The sequence below is a fragment of the Desmodus rotundus genome, chromosome 11, assembly GCF_022682495.2.
Source record: "Desmodus rotundus isolate HL8 chromosome 11, HLdesRot8A.1, whole genome shotgun sequence".
Lineage (NCBI taxonomy): Eukaryota > Metazoa > Chordata > Mammalia > Chiroptera > Phyllostomidae > Desmodus > Desmodus rotundus.
In genome coordinates this window covers 51,949,246-51,972,607 of record NC_071397.1, presented here as the reverse complement: position 1 = coordinate 51,972,607, position 23,362 = coordinate 51,949,246, and the positions used below count along the sequence as shown (strand labels likewise).

Below are 23,362 nucleotides of genomic sequence, written 5' to 3'. Positions count from 1 at the left end.
TTGACCGAAGTTCATACAAGCCTTTAGTTTATGATTTAGAGCAGATTTAAGCCTACCCTGAGCTAACATCACCCAGACTCGCTTTCATTCCAACAGTTTCCTGCCTGGGAGAAAAACGTGTAGCCCATAGCTCGGGCCCAGGTACACACCGCACACAGCCCACAGCCTTACCAGTTATGCCACAGCCAGGAGGTGAGTCCAGATGCGTCCCAACGGTGATACCAGCTGAGGATCAATAACATATATTTCTAATACGTTGTCTCTGTTTCAGGCACAGCATGCCTGCCCCGGCCTGCCTGTCAGTAACCCCCTGCCCATCCAGCACTGTAGTGTAATCATCGGTACGACAGAGAACACAGGAAGTATCTGATGTCTTGTGACTGCCTCTACTGGAGACTACCCGCATCTGTCCCGTAAGAACCCTTCCTCAGTCTCGGAGTCCTTGTTAAACTGACAAGGTGTGGAAGTCTGACCTGCAGGCTCCGATTTAATACCCCATGTGAAACAGAGCCTTAAGAACACGACTTCCCTTGTGGCCTCACGTAAGTCTGAGAACACGACTAGCTTGTGAAACAAGGATAAGTATCACCAACCTGCACCATCAGTATTGAAAACTGTGACTTGTGTTTAAGATCTCCCAAGGTCAAAATAAAAGTAATGCCATTTGGATTTCCTGAATTTTCCCCCATATGATGACAAAGTTGAACAGGATTCTAGGTTTTTTTCTGGTTAATAATACTCAATAGATGTGACAATTTTAACAATACTGTGTTTCATCTTTATAATTATGATCTTTCATTTCCAATTATGGATGCCCTTCAGTTACACTGCCCTGCAAAGGGCACCATAAGTAACACAGGGCAACAGCTTACTACAGAGAGAGACTGTCAGCAGACAGTGGCACTATCACTAGCATGAATGGCACCCAACCCTACCCCAAATGCCTTATACACCCACTCTGCATATAAAGCCAGTAAGGCTTCACTTTTTAGCAATGTTAACCAAAGCCAAATAAAACATTGTAATGGCTGCTTTTTGGAACCACACACCACCTCAGACATAGTAAACACGAGGTTCTCTGTCACTGACTGAATGAACCCTACTGCTTCCCCCTTCGAGGCTCCTGTCACACACCAGGTAACTGTCACTCACCTATTCACACACACATCTTCCCAGTAAAAATGTCCCTAGTAACCTAGCAAAAACAGGCTTTATATCTTATGCATTTTGTATCCTTTTTGTACAGGGTCAATTGTAACACTTTTATCACAGGCTGTAATTGAAAAATACTTGGACAGAATTTTAAAAAGCAGCATGTTTTTTAAATTCTTAAACTAAGTCCATCCATGACGTAAAATGGAAAAAGGAAATGACAGTTTGCTTATAGGCATGGTTTCACAGTGGAGCAAAATGAAGAGATCTCCTACAGTTACCTGAGAAAGGTGCTCTCCAGGACTTGACCAGAGCCCGCGACATTCTCTTGATGCTAACTACGCACAGGGTTTTCATTCGATTGGGAAAGTATGGTGGTGGCAGATGCATCAGAACTAGCCTCCACAGTGACTCCTGGGTCTTCCAGCTCTGCACATGTTGGATTTTCCCCCCGCTCCAAGAATGTCGAAAAAGAACCTTACTTCTCTAGGTACTCAAGGATAACCAGGGTATACAAATGCCCATGTTGTTTGCCAAGTGAAATTCATTCAATGCCCATGGTGTTCCTTTAGACCATAAGGAGGGCCCTACGCATCCCTATCACAAACAGTTATTGTTTGTGAAGCATTTAAAGACTGATTCAACAGCTTGTAAGAAAAAGGAATGTGTATATTCTAAATGCTCTTCTCCTCTTGGTGGGAAACAAGCAAGATCAGATTCCACTTCCTAAGAAAGCCAGGCCACTGCAGCTAGAAGATTCACTCCCTCTTCTGACTTCTATTTGCTGCAGCTACTTGTATCTTTTATTTAACCGCTGGCAAGTGGTTACATACTTTTCTCCCCAGCTGAACATAAAAGTAGAGACTGTATCTGTACTTCTTTAGATCTTCCTCTGCCTTCACAAAGTGGCTACTTAATCAGTTTGACTGATAGTGGGTAGGTAAGAAAAAAATAACAGACATTTAAAAATTCAACTTTTGTTTCTTTTATTTCTTAGTTTACAATAAAAACATAGATGCTCCTGCTTCTCTAAAATATTTGAATATTTTGAAGTATTTTAAGTGTTTTAATATTTAAATAATTTGTTAAGTTATAAATAAATGTATTGAATATTTTAATATTAAAGTAATTAAAATATTTTCAAGTACATGCTTAGAATATTAGCCACCCTGGAGATAATTATGGCAGTCCAAAGAGTTGAGGGGAGGAGTTACTGGCTAAACTTTTCACAGTCGTATGCTATGTGCTATTTTCAGGCTACCATTCAGTATCAGGGGTTATGGCTCAGAAAAGTTATAAGTACAATTGGTTGTACATATTTCTTTGGGTTTACAGTTGTACATTTCCCCTGTCTCTTTCACTGGGTCATTAGTTGTGGGGACAGGGAACTGGCTGAGTCTTTAGTTTGAAGTTGTAGGAAAAGCACATGATTTGAAGTTGACCCATCTGCATGGCTTCAGCAAATGGTTAACCTCTGAGTCTAATTTTTTCATCTAGGAAAATGGGAAAAGTGATGTGTGGCAAGGATTCCCAAAAATATATAAAGTGCCTTTTACATAATAGATGCTCAACATACAATAGCTATCGTTTTTACTCCCTTTAAAAATGCTATCAACGGTGCTTAAACTCTAGCTTTGAATTTCTGTAAATTTTATTCACTGATTGGGTGAAGGGAAAAAGACACTGAATGTCTAATATGGACAAATATCAGCAAAAATCATAGTTGTCATGTAAAAATCTTTCATTCTTTTGTGCTTAAACATTTTACAAGAGACAAACAAGGAGAACAGATAAGACATTATATGGAGCCTCACCGAGTGTAATGCGTGTTACTGCAACGTTCTCTGGTTCCCATGCTCTATATTACACACGGCAGAAAGGCACACCGAGAAATTTAAGGATGGAGGAGCTGCATTTCTTTATGACCTTATTTGAAAGATAAACTCCTTGGAGAAATACAATTTACTCAGATGATCAAGACCTGCTGTGCAAATCTACAGTCTGGGAGCATGCTATGGAGATCAAAAATATTTACTTTATTCTGTTGGGTATAAAAGCTTTTAATGAATGCATAATTAAGGCAAAAAAAAAGTGTATACGACTTTAGAAATTCCACTGCTGAGCCAAGCCATTAATATCCGAGGCACTATACCCAGTTGTGATTCCACCTGTTTCCTATTTGGATTACAACCTAGTTATAAATCAAGGTGTTACGTGACTACACAACCTGCTGCTGCAGAACAGGGCTGCGCTCCCGGAGAGGAGGCAGCGTAGGGGTTTGGTCGTGGCTGTGGGGTGGAGGGCTGGCCCTTTGCGACACGTTGAAACAAATAAACAAAACCGAAACATTTTAACAGCCTCGGGATAAATCATGTAGGAAAAAAATAATCATGTATATCATGGACATGGGATCTGTGTGTTTTGTCCATAATATACTAGAGTTAATAGGATAAAGTCCAATTTTTTGGAGAAAAAATGAGCAATTCGTTGACAATGCAGGCCAGATTACTTGTGATATGATAAAATAATGTAAAACCAGATATTTTATTTAGAGATATGTAGGTATATTGGTATATAAGCATACTGGGACAACTATATACAAGTGTATACTCATATATTGATGTAAATATGCATATGATACAATTTACTTAAAGTAAAACAAAATATTAGCAGCAATTCAAAACAGACAAGAAAAACACTCCACATGCTCTAATTCTTGGAGTCTTTGAAGGCCTATTTAAATATATTTGTGCTGTATAACAGAAGAATTCTACAATTAGGTTACTAGTACATTTTCATCAATTGTTTGCATAATAACCAAGACTCATGAATAATTTTATATTGTTCCTCAGGAAAGTCTGTAGTAAGCTGAAAACCCGGTAGGCAGGAAGCACAGAGACACAGCCGTCGTCAATAACTAATAATTCTGGCCCAGTCACCACGTGCTACAAAATGCTATTGCAAAGCTGCCTAAAGCTGCCTCAGCACATCAGGTGATCACCACTAAATTATGGATGATGGCGAGGAAATTAACGTACACTTTTCCTTCTTTAATTGAAAATTGTCTGTGCAACTAGAGTTTTAAAATAAAATTTCAATAACTATAAACTTTTTTTGAACTAGGAGAGGCAATATCAGGTAAAATTCTTTAAAAATAAGAGTAGAATATAGAAGTAATTATGATATATTTCCTTAGCTCTGGTACCCAAAGTCAGAAAATTAGACCAATTCTGCAGAATTTCAATAATTCTCAGTTTTCCATACAATTTGCCTTAATCGTTAATGATACATAGAATAAGGATTGGAAGGGTTTATTTTTTGTTTCAAATCTGTATTGTTTGGGCTTTTTACATTTTTGATGCTATGAAGGATATACATAACATCAACATTTTGATTAGCATAAACTGAGATCAGTTAAAATTTACGACTACACTTTCAAAACTTAACTATCAATGATTTAACAGGCAGGTAATTGATGTGAAGCAGTGTGGCAACAGTGTCTAGAGCAGTGGATCTCAAAGGGTGGTCCCCGGCCTAGCAACAGCAGCGTCATCAGGAGCTTGTTAGAACGCAGATTCACCAGGCTCCTCCCCAGACTTCCGGAGTCAGAAACTCTGGGGGTGGGGCCTCACAGTCTGCTTGAACCAGCCATTCAGGAGATGCCATGCACAGCCCAGTTTAAGAACCGTTAATATGGAGTATACATTTGAGTGAAGAAGGAATGACTCTGCGGAAATATATCCTCGCAGCAGAACTAATTGTTTGACTCCAGCCCCTCACCCAGACCTCTGAAGTGGCAAACACTATACTGCACATATGGGGCAGAGGTCAGGGTACCCAGAGCTGAATTAATGACACAGAGACAAGCAGTCATTTTCCGGGGCCTGAGCACATGCCCTCAATGTGCAGCAGAGAAAAGGTCTGCAGCCAGCTCGGAAGGATGTTTGTAGGCAGAGTGAGAAAGCGCTAGACGAAAAGTCTAGGGAAGGAAGGCAGCTGGTGGGAGGTATGTATGTGACAGGGAGCTATGTATGAGTCTCCTAGTAAGAAATAACTCATATTTTTCTTTATTTAAATACATACACTGCTTTTATTACCCCTAGTCAGGGAGCTTAGGACACCATGCAACTATCACGGGAAGTTCTCATGGCACACGGAGAAGGAACCCAAGCAACATGCATTTCTAAGCAACTACTATGCACTAGAGCTAGAAATGAAAGATGTTTCCACTTGTTTCTTGGGTTTGCTATATGAGGATGGGGCAAAACATTTCATTTGCAGGCAGGACAGGGCCAACAATAAAGCATCAATACCATGTAATGGGTTGCTTCTAAAAGCACTGATTTTACTATTTATTAAAATGTAATTCTATTAGGATGCTTTTACATCTCAGAGGTGGGGAGAAAGTGATGGTTCATTTATTTGTGACTTTTTTGAAATAATATATTCACTTCTATAGAAAATCAAAGAGAAGTGGAAGAGAAAAAAAATGGCTTTTACAGAACGGTGATTGTTTCCAAAATTTTCAGGAACAGACTTAGCCATTATGTTGCTGACTAAAAGTAAATAGTGAATGTGCTGGCATTTACAGGCATAAGGGACAGCAAGGGCGAGAGAGTGGGCAGGAAGATGACTGTGGGAATAATGGGGACTCACACATGAAGCATTCCATTCTGTGGGCTCTGGAGGCCAGGGCACCTACTGCAGATAGGATGCCATGTTTTAAGATGCTTTGTAAGTACACTTTGCTATCTCACTGAATCCCCCAGGACCCCTAAGAAGTAGATTGTATATAGAATACCATATCTGAATTTTACAGATGAGGAGTGAAGGCAAAAAGGTTAAGTAACTCACCCACAGTCACATAACTCTGGAACATGAACTTATATGAGGGGGAGACAGATACCTAAATCAATACAAACAAAATGACGTGATCAGCACCCCATGAGACTGCCCATAATTAATGAAAAGGAGGGAAGTCTAACTTCTACTAGGTGGATGGATCAGGCAACTCTGGAAAGGGCTATGAGCAAAACACCTGAGGGTTAAACAGGAATTCATTAGATGACAAAGCCAGGGAAGAATAACTCGTGAAAAAGGAGGCTTCGTACAACGACGTTTATGTACAGGGTAGTAGTGCATGGAGTTCACAACTGCTGTGGCGTAGCGTGTGGGTAGTAAGCTGCGAAAATAAAAGGCTAAAGGGATAGGAAGTTTCATGATAGAGATGGAATCTGTGTGCCAAATTCGAGGAATGAACCGTGCCCCGAAGGCTATGGTGAACCACTGACAGATGAATGACTTAAAGTAAGAGCATGACATGATCAGTTTATTTTTAAAATCAATTAAATAGAATTTTTCATGGATTTAGGAAAAAAAACTTTTCAAAATCAATTAACATCTTTGAGAGGGTACTGGAGTGTGGCAAGAGTGAATGCAGGTTCAGTGTTTAGCAGGAAGTTTCTTTAGTCCAGGAAGTAATTGAATACAATTAGACAACAGGCAAGAAGCACAGCTGAGCTACTGCAGGAAGAGCAACCTACACTTGAATGATGATGTCGGCCACAATGAAGAGAAAGAGAGGAAGGCATATTTAGGAGCTATTTAAGAGCATAAAGCAATAATACTTAGTGGGATTCATGAGACCATAGTGCAGTATAAAATAGCCAAGGCTACTGGTTTGGGTTACTAAGTATGAAGATGATGCTTTCTTAACAAAAGTAAGGAGGATCAGGTGCATCGGACAGGCTGCAGATGAATTTGAGGTGGTGTGGAATAAGTGGAAATTCTGGCAGGTTGCAGAGGCCTAGACCTCAGGAGAGGAGACTGGGATAACTAACCCTGCACAGAGGAGGAGAGAGAGCAATGGCGAGAGGAGCACCTGCACGGAGCCACCACACCTGCAGGGACGTTGTAAAGGACAGGGAAGAAGTAGGAGGAGAACCTGGAGAGAGTGTTGAGAAAAGAGAGGTGTAGGAAAGAGTGGACTACCAGTGTCAACATGTAGTAGAGTGGTTACAGTCAGACACCATAAAAGGCCCACTGTGTTTGACATTTAAGAAGCTTGGTGACCTTTGTTGGAACAGCTTTTCGGGAATAATGAAGGCAGAGAACCGAATTCAATAGAACTGGAGAATGAATGGAATGTAAGGAAGTGCGCACACTGACCACAGATTGGTAGTGAATAGGAGGAGGCTGCAGTAATGAGAGGTAAGAAACTTTTCTCTCATCTTACTGATCTTATTTATAAACTGAAGAAAAGGTGCCAGTGGAGGAGGCATTGAAACCACAGGAAAGACAGAAAGTACCTGATGGAATAAGGGACAAAAAGGTTTTTTTTTTTATCTTTAGAGAAGAAGGCAGACATTTAACTGTGGGTAGAAATATTTTCGGGTAAAGGGTAGGCAGGGGGATAAATATCTCAAATGATACACAGATTGCCATATAATCCCCTTAATTTCCAAGTATTAATAATGGAATTAAGTGAGATTGATATTTGTTCACTTTGTTTATGGATTCTGAAAGCTAGCATTAATAAAACATTGGAAACATTTCATTTCTGAGAAAAGTATTCTGAGGGTAATTTTTAAATTGCCCAATTAACAATTCCTAGTTTAGAATAGAAGTTACTAAAATGGAAAAATTCCTTCAAGATAATCTTTCCTTTCTTTAAAAACTCAAAAACGAGGAAAATAAGTTGATCCTAGATTATCCAAGTAACAAAGAGAAATGTCCAAGTGGCCTCCCTGACTAGGCAGCATGCCTGCGGGCTGTCGCTTACCGGCAACCCTCAGTGTGGGCTTAGGGGACAAGAGCCAACATAATGGCATACGAAAAAATTAACTGGGACCCTAAAATGGCTACTAAAAGGTTTTATGATACATTTCATGGGCAAATATTAATATTAATGATATTTGGCAAATATGGGACATTTCTACAATGGAATAAAAAAGAAAAATTTTATCCTTTGAGACAATATGGATGGACCTGGAGAACATTATGCTAACTGAGATAAGCCAGTCAGAGAAAGACAAATACCATATGATTTCACTCATATGTGGAAGGAATCTAATGAAAAAAACTGAACTAACAAGGAAAATGGGGACAGACTCATAGATAGAGAGCAAAATGACAGCTGGTTAGCAGGTTAGTGGGTGGTGGGATCGAGCAAAAAGAAAAAAGGACTCATGCACATGGACAACAGTGTGGTGATTGCTGGGGGGAGAGCATACAAGGGTATTAAATGGTAATGGAACAAAATACAATAAAGATTAAATTTAATAAAAAGATACTCTGGATTACACATGCCAGATAGCAAACACTCTTGATTAAAATAAATAATTAGCAGCTGGCTCTGATTTAGTAGGGCTGATACATTTCAAACATTTCTGCTCATTTCACTGATATAAAAATATGTTTCAAAAGATTAAACAATTTGTACTCTATTTTCCAAACTGTGTACTTTAACTTTCTCCAAATATGAGTGTCAGTGCTAGTGAACTACTGAAGAGCACACAGTTAGTGTATTTGATTAGAAGCATATTAAATATATATGTTGGTACAATCATTTGTCTTATCTAATATGGAAAAAAATAGCTCAGTGTTGGAGAAAAATGAGCATGAGTTAGAACTTCTCAATCCTGATGATAAATTATTCCACTCAGAACACCCACTCTGTGTTATGTATTTAGGAATACTGTTAATTTAAAAATTATTATCAAAATTATAATAATCATTGTTTAGAAGAGATAACCTCCTATAAGTCATTGTAGAATTAGTTAAAAACGATAATGTAGTACAATACTATAAAACGTGCAACATCCTCAGTGCCAAATGCAATCCTCACAGAAAGTATTTTCAACTAAAAAAATGAATAGTGCACTGTTGGTTGGAATGTGCATTGTTATAACTACTATGAAAAACAGTATGGAGTTTCCCCAAAAGTTAAAGAAAACTACCATATGATCCAACAGTTCTATTTCTGGGTATTTACCTGAAGCAAAGAAAACACTAAATCAAAAAGATATATGCAACCCCATGTTCACTGCAGCATTATTTACAACAGAAAGGTATGGAAACTACCTAAGTATTCATTCATGGATAAATGGGTAAAGAAATTGAGTTCAATCATTGTTCATATAATGAGAATGGTTTACACAACATCGCTGTAACCTGGCAGCCAAGGAGAGTGGACTGGAATGCGCGTGCATGAACAATGATGACTTCGCCGTACTAGTCAGTGGGGGAATAGATGCCAATGAGTGAGGATGTGTACTGTGTGGCTGTCACATTCAAAATGACTGAGCATGACTCGCAGTTGAAACAGAGGCAGAGGTAAACACAGCTCTCCTCCTTGCACAACCACAGCAAAAATCACAACAAAACTCCAGAAAAAAAAAACTAAACAAAGTGGAGATAAGCAATCTGTCAGATGCAGAGTTCAAAACACTGGTTATAAGGATGCTCAAGGAACTCATTGGGTACTTCAACAGCATAAAAAAGATGCAGTCAGAAATGAAAGCTGCGTTAAGGGGAATAAAAAAGAAAAGTACAGGGAACCAACAGTGGAGCGGAGGAAGCCAAGAATCAAATCAATGATTTGGAACATATCACAAATCACTTGTTGAGTTATCACAAGTCCTGGCTATCAGTTTAGCTAGGTGGCCAAAGATCTGGAAGGAGAACATTTGGAAAACTGATGACATGAAAGTCTTGGGAGCAACCTGTGGATAGACCTCGCCAATGGACAGAGTGTGAATATATTTGTGCTACATGGAAATGCTCGTCAAAGGGCAAGGTCATCAGATATGGACTAGAAAATCAACTTTGTGAATGTCAGACAGCCTCTTCCCCCAGCTACCTGTGGGCTACCTGTGGCCTTGCCAAATGGACTCTTGAACCGAGTGGCTATGATGACAAGAATGAGTTAGGTGCAGGCTCAACACCAAGGACTCCCACCCACTAAGGCTGATGGGACTCTAGCCACTACCGGGTGCCCAAATGGCCAACAGCAGAGATCAACACTGAGTCCTCAGCATGGTCCCAGACCCCAGAGAAGCTAGCTGCCCTCTGATGGCAGGCCGATCCCATTTCCTTCAGGGGAGAGGTAGAAACATCTTCTCTTTGGAACAGACAGGTTAGAGGTTTACTGTCCCTGCCCACAATGATTTTTGCCAAACTCACCATCCATGGAATTATAAAATGCCTTTTTTCATCAACAGATAGGCCTCATAACACTGCTTCTGACCAAGAAACGAATTGTACAGCAAATAATGTGTGGCATTCCGCTCCTGTCTGTGAAATTCACTGGTATCACCATGTTCTTCATTACTCGGAAGCAGGCGGCCTAATATAACGGCAGGAGGGCCTTCTCACCACTCAGTACAGCACTGGGAACGTGGGAACACCTTGCAGGGCCGGGCTAGTGGCCTCCTGGCTGTGCCTGTGCTCTGAATCAGCGGCCAGCACGAGGAGGTTCAAAGTTCAACTCAGGCACACACCCTGGGAACCCTTTCCTGAGTTGGAGCCTCCCACATGCACACACGCTCAGACGGAGTGGGGCGCTCCTATATCACCTTGTATCCCTTTATGAAATCGTAAGTACACCTTACTGAAATTACCTGCCTACACATTTTTCTCCCTTTGCCTAAAATTTAAAATGCTCAAGGGCAGGAAGTGTCTTATCCTTCTTTGTATTCTGAAAAATCGGCACAGTGCCTGTCACATACACAACAGTCAATAAATATTTGTTAAGCTGATCATAAAAGAATAAATTCAATGGGTAAAGCTAACGGAAGACTGACTTACTAACATGGGGGTGGGCAAAAGTAGGTTTACAATTGTGAGTTTAGGGAAACAGAGTTTATTCTTGTGTTATTATGTATTTATTATTGTATTATTTTCCATTCAAACAACTATAAACCTACTTTTGCCCCACCCTGTAAATTTTCCTCTCATAATATAAAATTTCAAATGTTAAAAAGTAGGACAACATTGCACAGTGGATACACCATTAATTCTCTCAATACAGACCGCTATGGACTGAACTTTGCCCCCCACCAATTCAAACCCATAATGTAGCAGTATTTGGAGAGGTGATCTTCCGTAGATAATTAGGCTTAGGTGATGTCAGGAGGGTGGGCCCTCAGGAGGAGATTAGTGTTCTTATCAGATACACCTGGGAGCTGGCTGTTCTCTGCCACGTGAGGACACAGCGAGAAGGGAGCCAAGACCGGAAGAGGGCTGTGCCCAGGACCCGCCTGTGCTGGCTCCGCCACGTCACAGCCACTCAGTTCAAGAGTGCATTTGGCAGGGCCACGCATTAAGTGTTTAATAAATAAATGTCTGGCGTTTCCATCCCCTGTGTGAGGTATCTGGCTGTGGCAAATACCAACACATACCGAGCCCAAACAACGTGAAGGCCGGGAGAGAAGACACAAAGAGGTATAAGGCATGACCCTGCCATCAAGAACGCAGCAATATGACTGGGTTCATGAGACGTTCCCCAACCACGTGACACCCACGAGGGGACTGATGCACAAGCAGCACTCCAGTACTCTCAGCTTCTGTGAAGCCACTTCAAGAATCCAGTGCTTCTCAAAGTGGAAAAAATGTTTTCTTAGTAAAAGATCAATAAAATCGCCATTTATGCAAAACCCCCCAAAATATCCAAAAAATCCTCCCTATTGAACACATGGGAGAATAGCATTCTTAAAACCTTTGTAGCTTTGACGCAGAGAGAAACACGACTAATTATCACGGCAGCCCATTCGGTGTACAGCTAAATGAAGACAAGGGATGACTAATACGCATCAGTCACAGAGGAGGGAGGTTTAAGGCAGGAAGCACTTCCTCCCTCCTGTTCCTTTTGCGTCCTTGGCTTCTGAATGATAAATAGAAAAACTTCTGGCTTTGCTTTACTCGATGATCCAAATATGCACACTGTAGACAGAGCAACACCTTCAATCTGGGGGAATGACCTTTTATGCTGGCAAAAGCAGAGAACAAAACAAATGACAAAACAACAACAAAAAGCCCTTCTCTGTTTCCCTTGCGGTGACAGAAGGCTCTACCTAGAGCACTTGGGTCCCTCTCCTCCCACATCCCAGCGGCACGTCTCCTCTTTCAGGTCACGTCTCTCACATGAAAGTGCTAAACTAATGCCGCTTAATGACAAATTAATGTCCATGAATAAAAAATACACCTCTAATAGCATAGAGTAATTTGCCATTACAATATCATCATTGGACATGCCCCTGGTTTAATATGATGTATTTAATTCATAACCTAATGAGTGATATATAAAAAGAGGGAGATGAACCCTGCAATTACATTTATGTGAGTCTGTCACCTTATTTGTAAAACCTTAGAGTCATTTACATTCAAATTAGAACAAATGAGTGATTTCACAAAGTGCAGTGATAAATGACCACAGCAGCCCAAGACAAAACTGTATTTCCTGTGAACACATTAACAGTTTCCTATTATTTGTTAAAAATTACAATGCATATTGCCCAGTGTGGTGTGAATAATGACTTTTTTACTGATTAGGTCAGAAGACTAATATGTAGCAAAATAAATAATTTTTCTTTTCATTTTTCCCCCTGATTTTTGCTTTAAATTAACCACTGACTTCTGGTGGATTCACACTGCCACCTGCTGCCTAGGAATAGACACTAACTAAAAGTATATGCCTATAAAAGGAGTTTATTCATCACTTTGGTGGTCTTGTTTGGAAAGTCTCCTTGATGGGTCCTTTCTTATCAATATATTTAAATTGCATATCATAATAAAGGATGATATTTGGTGAACAAAAAGAACACTCGATAAACAACAGAATATACTGTTTGCTATTTGGGGGAGGTGACATGAAATGTACAAACTTTTTTAAAAAGGTAATTACAAAAAAAGACATTTTCAGCACACCGCCTGTCCCCAAACGCATTACTTTCAGGGGCTACAACACCACGTGCAGCGGTCCATACCCCTGATCTCACCACACTGTGCGTCAGCAGAGGAGAGGGTGCGTGTGTGAGGTTCCCCCCACTCCTGCCCCCTGGTACCATCTAAAGGAGGTGACAGAAAGGCTCTGCCTGTCACTGAGGATCTCCACTACCTAGTCTCCTCCAGTAACAACAAGAACCAACATGAAAGGCAGGCTCAGGGTCCAGAGCGCAGCAGGCTAGGAAAGGCATTACGCCGGAGAGGAACAGGCCTGGCCTTGGAGACGAGACTAGAAGATTGTTGTAGGTCTAAATGGCGACCAGGGGAGCTAGCAGAGGTTTCCAGACTCTAGGGCTAGGGCGTCAAACTCATTTTCACCAGGGGCCACATCAGCCTCGCGGTTGCCTTCAAAGGCCGAATGTAATTTCAGGACTATGGAAGTGTAACTACTCCTTAACAGTTAAGCAAGAGCTCGGCGCTGACGTTGGGTAGAAATAAGCTGCCGGGCTGGATAAAACAAGGGGGAGGGCCAGATTCGGCCCATGGGCCTTGTGTTTGCCACCTGTGCTCTAGAGAAACATCCTATCAACAGCCTAGTTCTGAATTTCAGTTTTTCCATCTGTTAAGAAAAAAAAAATGCACCTGCCTTAAGGAATACTTAGCAGAGGAAAAATGGGGATTCCTGTGTCAAACACTCAGCACAAACAGGCCCTTCGCAAATGATGGCTTCTTTCCCTGGGAAAGATCATGATGGCTCTGGGGAATGTGGTTTGGCACCAGAGGCTAGAGACAAGCAGACCCCTTAGAGGGCGATTATGAACTCATCAGAACCTATAACCAACACTGGGGAGAATCTAAAAGGAAGAACGTCAGCAACGGAGAAAATGATGAGGTCTGACAGATATTCAGGAGGTAGAATCAAGCCAACTTGTCCTGGCTGGTGTGGCTCGGCTGGTTGGAGCCTCATCCTGTACACCAAAGGTTGTGTGTTCCATCGTCTCTGGTTGGGCACAAGAAGGCAGCCAACTGATGTTTCTCTTTCACTTCAGTGTTTCTCTCTCTCTCTCTCTCTCTTACATTCTCTCTTCAAGCAATGAAAAAATGTCCTCAATTGAGGATTTTAAAAAATGGAAAAGAAATCAACCCAACTTGATAACTGACTAGATATGGTGATGTTGAAGGAGCCTAACACTGTCTCCTAACACTATGGGACCGGATATCAGAGAGCAAATAAAAGTCCAATAGGTCATGCTGATTAATAATACACTAGAAGGACAGTTTGCATAGAAGAAGCCTATGAAATTCCAGTGCAAAGGGGTCAGAAAGGACACAAACTTAAGGAGTTGTTTGCAAATCCCTTACCTTGGGATGATGGCTCTAGCGGCCACTGGCCACGCCCACCCCCATTAATGAGAGTCATTTTCACTGCCAGCCTCCCTGTTTACTCCACAAACGCTCACTGAGAACCTGCCTGTGTTCAAGGACAGGCTCTGTGAGAGGGCCTAGGGGCTAAAATGGAATAAGGCGAGGGCCTCACCAGCCTGGGAGGCTAATTTAACGGCTGCCCCTAATGACGCAGAGGGGATATGCTTGTACAGTTCAGGGCCCCTGCCCTCAGCAGCCTTCCAAAGGACAAACGAGAAAAAGCAGCTCACACAGTGGCCTCAAGGTGCCCGCTCCCTTTGCTGAGGGAGCAGCAGTTAAGCATGTGCAGAAGAGTTGCAGGCCAAGGCAACAGCTGATGGCTGGGAGGCTCAGGGAGGCTTGGGGCTGGGAGGCAGTTCTTGAGTTTCAACCAAGGGATTCCCCTTGGATGTGCTTTTTAATGAGCCCCAGAGGACTACAGAAGGTACTGGGAGTAGTGGTCCACCCTTCCCACTTCTGGAAGAAAAGCCAAGGAAATGTAACAGTAATTTGAAGACAACAAAACAATATCAGGTATTTTAGTGAGGAGAATGGCTCCACAAACCCCTGGTTGGACAAAGTACTAAACAAGGATGGAGAAGTAGCCTTGATTGATAGACATAATTTCATTTCGAGCACTGAAGTTTATTCATTTTAACAAAAATATTTTATATACTCAATGGTCCTATACGAAATAAAAAATCACTTGGGCAACAACACAAAAGAATGTAAATAGGTATTGTTATAAGACTGTGTCAAAATATAAAGGCAGACTGACTCAGTCTAGTAGTTTTATAATCCCCAAAGAGGGGCAGGGTATGTATTTTTAAAAGACTAGCATAGTGAAAGTTTCTACAGACACATGGTTTTGGTTCTCTTATAGTCAAAGTTTCCTTCCACACACTGGACACCTTGCAACAATCACAGGTAAAATGGGAAAGTAAAGTTACACAAGAGAATGAAATTAAATATACTGGAGGAAAAAAAAGGTGAGAATTCAACCACTGATCAAGCAGGCTAATAATAAATGAAGAGTCCGCAGAATATATCTGCATGCAAGCTACATATTTTTCTCAGTAAAATAATGAACTGCAAGCATTAAATTCTTAAGTACACAGTCACTTGGTATTTCAACGTATTCACCTGATGGGGTAGGGGAAAATATTTATGACCTTCTAATGTCCATCCGGAATTCTCATTTATAGAAAAGTATTTATAAGTACACGCGCACACACACACACACACACACCTGTATATACACACTATTTTAACGTGCATCGTGATAAGTAGCACGATAATGAAACTTTTGTCAACACACATGACTGATTATACCTGTCACAGAAAAAGTGAATCAGGTGATGATTCTGAAAGCTCGAGTTGCAATATTTGATGTAGAAATGTCAAATAAATGTAATTTCAATTTCACAAGTCAAACATACACCTTTGAAGTCATGTAACCTTTCTATGTTATTCCCATTTGCTACTTGCAGAAAGGGATTTAAAACAGCTCTCCCATACCACCCGATGATATTGAGGGGAAAATGAGGGAAAAATAGTTAAACATTTACTATTAGATTAAATGTGCTGAGATGATGATAAAACTCCCATATACTGTATTTGAATTGCTCTTTAGCTGAACATGGCTGATATTCCTCACACCATCACCCTGGGAAGCGCCAGCTCCTATTTCCCATCGTTGCTGGGAAGATGAAATAAGATGATAGAGCAGGAAGAGCTTTGGAAACTACCTAGTAAATAACAGAAGTCAACAATAGAGGCCATATTGAGAATTAGAGGAAAAGATTAGGAAGGAAATAAAATAAATGAGCAGGAAACAAATAGAATGTTCCTGTTTACTTATGTCATATGCACTGGGATAGTAGAATTAAAGTGTGTGGATTTATCATTTTTTTAAATTTATTTTCACTGTTGTTATACTGCTGTAATAAATGTGAGTAAAATGTAAACAAGTGGAGGAAATGGGAGGATCCCCCCATGGGAGGAATTAGTACTTAACTCTCTGTGAAATAAAAAGCTTCATGGACATACTATTTGCTAAGAAGTCCCCTATCTTTCTACCCAAAGGCTTTTCATCCAGGAAGAAAAAATGGTCTTAGGAATCAGAAAGGCCTCCCATGTTACCTTGGGCAGCTGGACACATTTCAAATCTCTGATTTTTTGCCTATAAAAATGTGCAAAGTTGTTGAGGACTAAACGTGAGACGCCTGTGAACACACAGTAGGTTTTTTCGCCCTCCCTCTCACAAAGCCTTCCGGATCACCCCTGCCAATCAGGGGAAGAATGCACAGGTCACTCATCATTTTCCAGCACTTATTGCCTGGGAAGCACATCTGGTGATTACTTGTTGGATATGTTAGCTTCTGTTACTGAAACCTGAAACGACCATCAGATTTTCCATGCATCTGTGGTATTTCATTGTGGAAACCAGACAACACTGCTTCCAGTGAAGATCCGTCCCAGCGTCCTCTCCCCGCTCCATCAGTGAACCCTGTGCGTGGCTGTCGAGCTACTCTATTGCCCAAGGGTGGTGGGGAGCTGGGGTGGGCAGGGAGGGTGGGGACCATGACATAGCACATGAGAGCTGCAGCTGGCTCCTAGGAGCCTCTCAGCTTGTGTCCTGCAGGAATTCTACCAGCATAGGCCCCAGCTTCCCACCTTCCATTTTACCGGTCCCTTACTGGGCTCCAGTTGGTGGGGCACACAGCTGGTAACTGCAGAGAGAAGTGATGTGAAGGGCATATCCACAGGGTGCAAGCTCACATACCTGGATGAGATAGTGGGAACATAAATTGAGAAGCTCCAAGAGCTGCAGGTGACTGCCAGCTGCCAACACATCCTGGATCACGCCTGGCTCCAACAAAATCTGTTTTTAATAAAAAGAAAACTAGCCATTACTTAAAAATCAATACTGGCTTAAGATAAAAAAAAAAGATGAAAATATATTGCCATATTTAAATTGTTGTTTAACATGCTATATTTGAATTATGGAAAAAGAACTGGCTTCCATAATAATAAGGCAATCAGTTATTCTTCACATTCTGATTAATGAGCTGTGGCCCTCACTTGAACAGCGGAGTTCTCATTTCCAACACTCCTCTCCTGTGTGCAAGGCTGTGCCTCATTTTCGTAGGAAAATATAAATATTTGTAAAAAACAATATAATAGCCTTGAAATTCACTTGTGATGGATGTAATCTCATAACATTAAAAAAACAAAATTTAGTTATTCCAAGTATACTTCAGAATTTTGTAACAGTATGGTTAACAGGTATTTTAGGGAGAGAGGCTTATGTTTCTCCTTGTAGTATGAAGTGGGTATTATTTCATTTGGCTTGTAAATCCAACAGCAGTAAATTTCAACCACAAACTTTCATTTTTCTCTTTCTCAACCTCAGATTCTCTAATGCTATTTCAAATGAAAGAGGGAGAAAGAGCACTTTCATCACACAGATATATCACAGGGAGGTAAAACTTCCCAAATATGCTGGTGACACCAATTCTTCTTTTTCTTTTTTTTTTGAAGTCCAACTTTGTGCCTCCTGGTGCCAGCTCTTGAGCTGCTGAAGAGGGCTGCAGAAAAACCTACAGCCACGTTGACTAAATTCACTTTACATGAATGATTGACTGACACAAGGAGGCCTTAGTGCTGCTCCTGACAGCTTAACTCATTTCCCACTTCCCAAGGCCACTGGTTCTCAAAGTGGAGTCTCTGGACCAGCATCATGAGCATCCCTGGGACCTTGTGAAAACTGCAAGTCCTTGGATGCTTCCCCAGACTTAACTGCATCAGCAACTTACAGAGGGAGGCCCAGCAACTGGTGTTTTAGGAGCCTCCTGGTAGCTCAGATACCCCGGGGCAGCATGCGGAACACTGATGTGGTCAGTTTGCTCCCCTTCTACTATTCTCACGTGCACCTCTCTCCTCCACCCTCTTCTCCTCTCTCTAACCTTGTGATTTTCCAAAGGGTCTCACCACCACATCTACCAGCCACCGACCCACATCTGCATCAGCATGTTTTGCCACTTGTGCACTAGATCCCAACCCCTCCTGCGGGCAACTGTCCCCTCTGCTCTTTCTACTGGGTGGTCATTCCCCACCAGCATACAAATATTCATCACAGCCTTTATCTTAAGAAAAAAAATCCTCCCTTGATTCCATAGCTCCTTTCTTGCTCTCCTTCATAAAAAAAGTTGGTCGGGAACACTGTCCATATAAAATGCCACTATTTGCTCTACTATATTCTCTCTTGAACCCACCCCTGTTGAGTTTTGTTCACATTGTTCCTCTAAAAATGGTCTTGGCCAAGGTCATCAGTGACCTCCAAGTCCAATGGCCAAATCCAAAAGCCATTTCTCAATAATTAATCTGACTTGAGCCAGCAGCAGTTAGCAAAGTTGATGGCTCGCCTTCTGGAAGGACGTCTTCCCTTGCTTCTGGCAGAGCGCTCCCTCTGTTGGTTTCTTGTACTTCACCAACCGCCCCCTCTCCATCCCCTTCCCACCCTGTAAGCTTTGGAGATGCCCGGAGCTCAGCTCCTAGATCTCCTCCTTCCTCTCTCCATGCACTCTGTGGATGACCATGTAATGCCACAGCTCTAAAAGTATCTATATGCTGGGTCCTGGCCAGGTAGCTCAATTGGTTGAATGACATCCCAATATGCCAAGGTTGGGGGTTCTATCTCCAGTTAGGGCACACACAAGAATCAATCAATGAATGCATAGATAACTGGAACAACAAATCGATGTTTCTCTCTCTCTGTCCCTGCCCCCCAAAAATCAATAAATAAAAATAAAAAATAAAAATAAAACTATCTGTACGCTGATTTGCATCTCCAGCCCCAACCTCACCCTTGGACACCAGACTACCATGCCCAACTGCCTGTGCCATACCACCACTCGAACGCCTAACAGGCAGCTCAACTGAACACGCCCATTCTGAACTCTGAACCTCTCCACCAGCCTTCAAACCTGCTCCTGTGCCAACCCCACCACCTCAGCAAGCAGCAACTGTGTTGTTTATGCTAAAACCCACAGTCATTCTTGACTCCTCTTGTTTGCCTCCTATCTCACGTCGCATCCATCATCTGTTCCTGTGGACTCTATCTTCAAAATTGTTCCAGAATCCAATCACCACTCAGTACTATTTCCATCAATATCATTCTGGTCCAACCCACTGTGCTCCTAGATGTGACATAAAAGTCTCCCAACTATTGAACTTTCTCCTTTGCCCCCTCACACAGTATTTAATATCAATCAAATTGGCTCTTTAAAAACATAAATAAAATTATATCACTCCTTTATTCAAAACTCTCCAATGACTTTTTATCTCAATTATAAAAATCCAAATTCTTCACTGTAACACAAAAGCTTCTTTGGACACATTGAGCAGAGGACCCAAGTATTTACAACTAGCTGTTTTCTCTGCCTCAAGAGGTCAGTGTGGCTCAGTCCCTCAGGTCCTCCACACGTCTGCTCAAACACCATCCTGCCTGGAAGGCCCTCTCTGACCTTCCTGTGTGAACTAGTACCCCACACCCCAGCACTCCACATTCCCTATACCCTTCATTTGCTTTCTTCTTCTCCGCAGCATTATTACTACCCCTCGACAGAACACACATTTATTTGTCTCTGTGACTATCTTCTGTTTCTCCACTCACAGGATATATAACCCAGAAAAGCAGGGGCTTGCTCTATTTTGTATCCACAGCACTTAAAACAATGTCAAACATATACTTTTTACTTAATATCAGTGAATTTATTTTACAATAAACTACAGATCAATTAATTTATCTCTAAGTATATTTTTAAATTCAGAATTTTAATCTAATTGTAATTAATCTCTCCTGTTCATTAATGAATCTAACCAGAGAGGAAAGGGAACTGTAAATTACATTTCTGAACGACTCGAGGAAGTGAAGAAGTGAAGCATATGTGGTAGGAAGACCAACACTCATCTTATTAACCTGAGAAGTCTTTATAGCTCCTTTTCTACCCAATCCGAGGAGAAGCCTGAATCTCCCCGACTCCTCAAGGGCAGAGGCTTTGACTGACATTCAGGAAATGACTGCAGCTCCCATCACAGGAGCCAGAGTGTAGTGTTCTTGCAGAAGAGGCATGGCCTAAGGCACAGAGCGGGGAATAGATGGATTAGAAAGGTTGCTCTCAGCCTTTAAATCCTGACAGCTGCGCTTATTTCACACAACTGGCATTCACGATAACCTCCAAGGCTCGGGCCGGCCCACCACAGAGGCCGACATCACAGAGAGGCGAGAGGAAGCCTCCACAGCATGTGCGCCACGTCCAGCAGGCTCACCTCGGGAAACCCGCACTTGAAAGACCCACGCCAGGGCTGTTTTTGTCTTTGCCTCTTGTTTTACTGTTCAGTAGCTGGTTTTTCTCTCATTATAACATAAGTTTTTCTAAAAGATGCTTTAGCCAACAAAATCCCTAAGTGCTTTGAAAGGGCACACTTTGAAAAACAAAACGAAACCCTGCCAGGAAAGCGGGGTCTCGCTTATGGAAACAGCCAGCACTGGTGAGCCTCACTTGCTCGCAGGCGTGTCCAGCCTGCGGCCCACAGGCCACACGCAGCCCGGGACGGCTAGGAATGTGGCCCAACACAAAATCGTATATTTACTTAGAACATTATGAGATTTTTTTGTGATTATGTGTCGCAATGTATTTAATGTGTGGCCCAGAGATGCCAGAAGGTTGGACACCCCTGCAGGTCTGTTCAATTCAGCTTTGTTGATCTTTGGTGACTGGTTGTTCTAATGTATTTTTCCAGAGAACTTGTGTTTGGGTAGGAATACAAAGTGTCCCTGTCCTCACAATGTAGAGTATGGTGAATTCATCCATCAGCTGCCCAGAAGAACTGCCTGAAGAAGAGCCCCCTCTAGGAGGATGGGATTGCAAACGTGCCCATTTACGGAGGGCAACTAAGGAAGCTAAGTTTAAATCCTGCGAAGCCTACCTTGGTTACACTGAGGCCTTTCAGTAACAAATACCCATCAACATCTGGTCTGGCACTCAACTCAGGACAGATGGGAGCAAAGGACACTCGAGGAACACCTACAGGGAGGGAGGGCGTCCCCAGAGCGTTCAGAGCACAGAGTGGTAGAGTGGGAGCTAAGGTTAGTATCTTGACACATCCACTCACTCATCAAACTGGAGGAGCTTAGGTTAGAGGGAGGCACCAACCGTGCACAAAGCATGTCTGAATAATAACAGATGTCAAGAAATACAAGGTGGAAAAAGCCTAGTGGCCCAGGATGCAGTGGGAAGGTGGAACACATTAGAGATGCCTAACTGGGCTGGGCATGGCCTCTGCTCAGTGACACTTCCCCGTGAGTAGAGGCAGAGCTGGGGCTTCTTCAGATTGGACAAAGAGGTTTGCTGCCACCCTAGGTGGGGCACAGGTGCCTCTTGTTCACAGGGCTTTGTGTATGGAATATTCGCTCTCTGCCACCCGCCCACACCTGATGTCCAGGTGGCAGAATACAGGGGGGCGAACTCGAAAGAAGGGAACTGGACAGTGCTAGCCGGGGAGGTGCCAGTCTCATGATGGAACCTCTCCTGCATCTTGTGGAAGCTAGGTCATGTGAACTGCGGAAAGGCCCACAGCTGACTCTTACCCCAAATGCTGAGACTCTATACTCATTTTGATTAGCTTGGGATAAGATCTGGCAGGTGACTGTGGTCAGGGGGACAAAGCAATAGAGGTAAAAGCGACAAGTGCAGTAGAAGATGGTGGTCTCTAAAGATACCAAGGAGGGTTATTGCATCCAAATTCAGCAGTGGAGTGGTCCGACTGCCCCCTGGAGGAGGCACTCTTAAATACTTAGTGCAAATGTGTCCTCTGGCCACCAACACAGGAAGGGTCAGTGAGTGAATAGTTGAAATTGTGCGATCTCTAAGGAAGGCCCTACAAACCGGGATGCTGGCGCTCCTGACCCAGCAATATTCTCAGGCAGGACATGGGACTGGAAACAAATGGAAGAGGAGTGTGGGGCTTCAGGTGACATTCTGCACAAGGCGTGATGAGAAGGGCCATCCCCATCAGTGTCCAGACCTCATCTGGCTGGCTCCAGGAGGGCAGAGCTGGGACCAATGGGGCACACAGACCCTATGGCATCCCTGCCTTTCCTCTTCAGCTCCCCCCGCCCCACATCCCCAAGCATCCACTCTCTCAAGTCTACCTTGTTCTTTTTCTTCCCTTTATTTTCCTTCCCACTTTAATGTTGCTTCTTGGACTAGCTGCTGGTAGGGACTGTCTTTAATCCTCACGGCAAGACTCAGTGTGCCCTTTTCTCCTACCTTACGAACAGGTAAGGCAGCATCTTCAAAACATTTTGTATCTCATGTCTTCATGGCTATCTTCCTCATTTCTTGCCTCAGGGAAGTTTAAATTACTAACTTTCAAATTACTTATTTGGGGTTTTGTGGATAGAGTCGCCTGAAGAGGTTCACATGTTGCAGCTAGATAACGAAGGCCTTTCCTAAACACACAACCATGCCCACAGGAATGCAAGCTCTTCCAAACGCATTCTGCCCCTGAAAACTACAGGTAGTCTAAGGCAATGTATAAGAATAAGTGAGCACATTTTCCCTCTATTTTATATTTTGTTTATATGGGATTTTTTTTCTGTACAGTATAGCAAAATGGCAAATTATCACAATTTTGAATTTGTAATCCATCAAGTAAATTAAATACAACAATATAAATAACTTTTAAATGATATAATCAAGACACAATATAATCTTTGCACAAAGCTCTTCAAGAGACTTCTATAGACGGAATATGAACCGTAAGTTTAGCTATGAGAAACTCCATCAATGTAATT

General features: G+C 42.1%; 1 protein-coding gene across 7 annotated transcripts in view; it reads right to left on the bottom strand.

Annotated features, from left to right (window-relative positions):
* Positions 1–23,362, bottom strand: part of KLHL32 (kelch like family member 32) — a 196,768-nt gene that overhangs the window by 73,336 nt on the left and 100,070 nt on the right. For 6 of the 7 annotated variants that reach the window (XM_045188615.3, XM_024551742.4, XM_045188614.3 and 3 more), the window contains one exon: positions 17,285–17,383. In XM_045188615.3, coding sequence (XP_045044550.1) covers positions 17,285–17,383 — 99 coding nt within the window. Of the gene's footprint in view, positions 1–10,335; positions 10,490–17,284; positions 17,384–23,362 lie in introns of those variants that run through there. The other variant, XM_045188617.3, reaches the window with a different exon arrangement.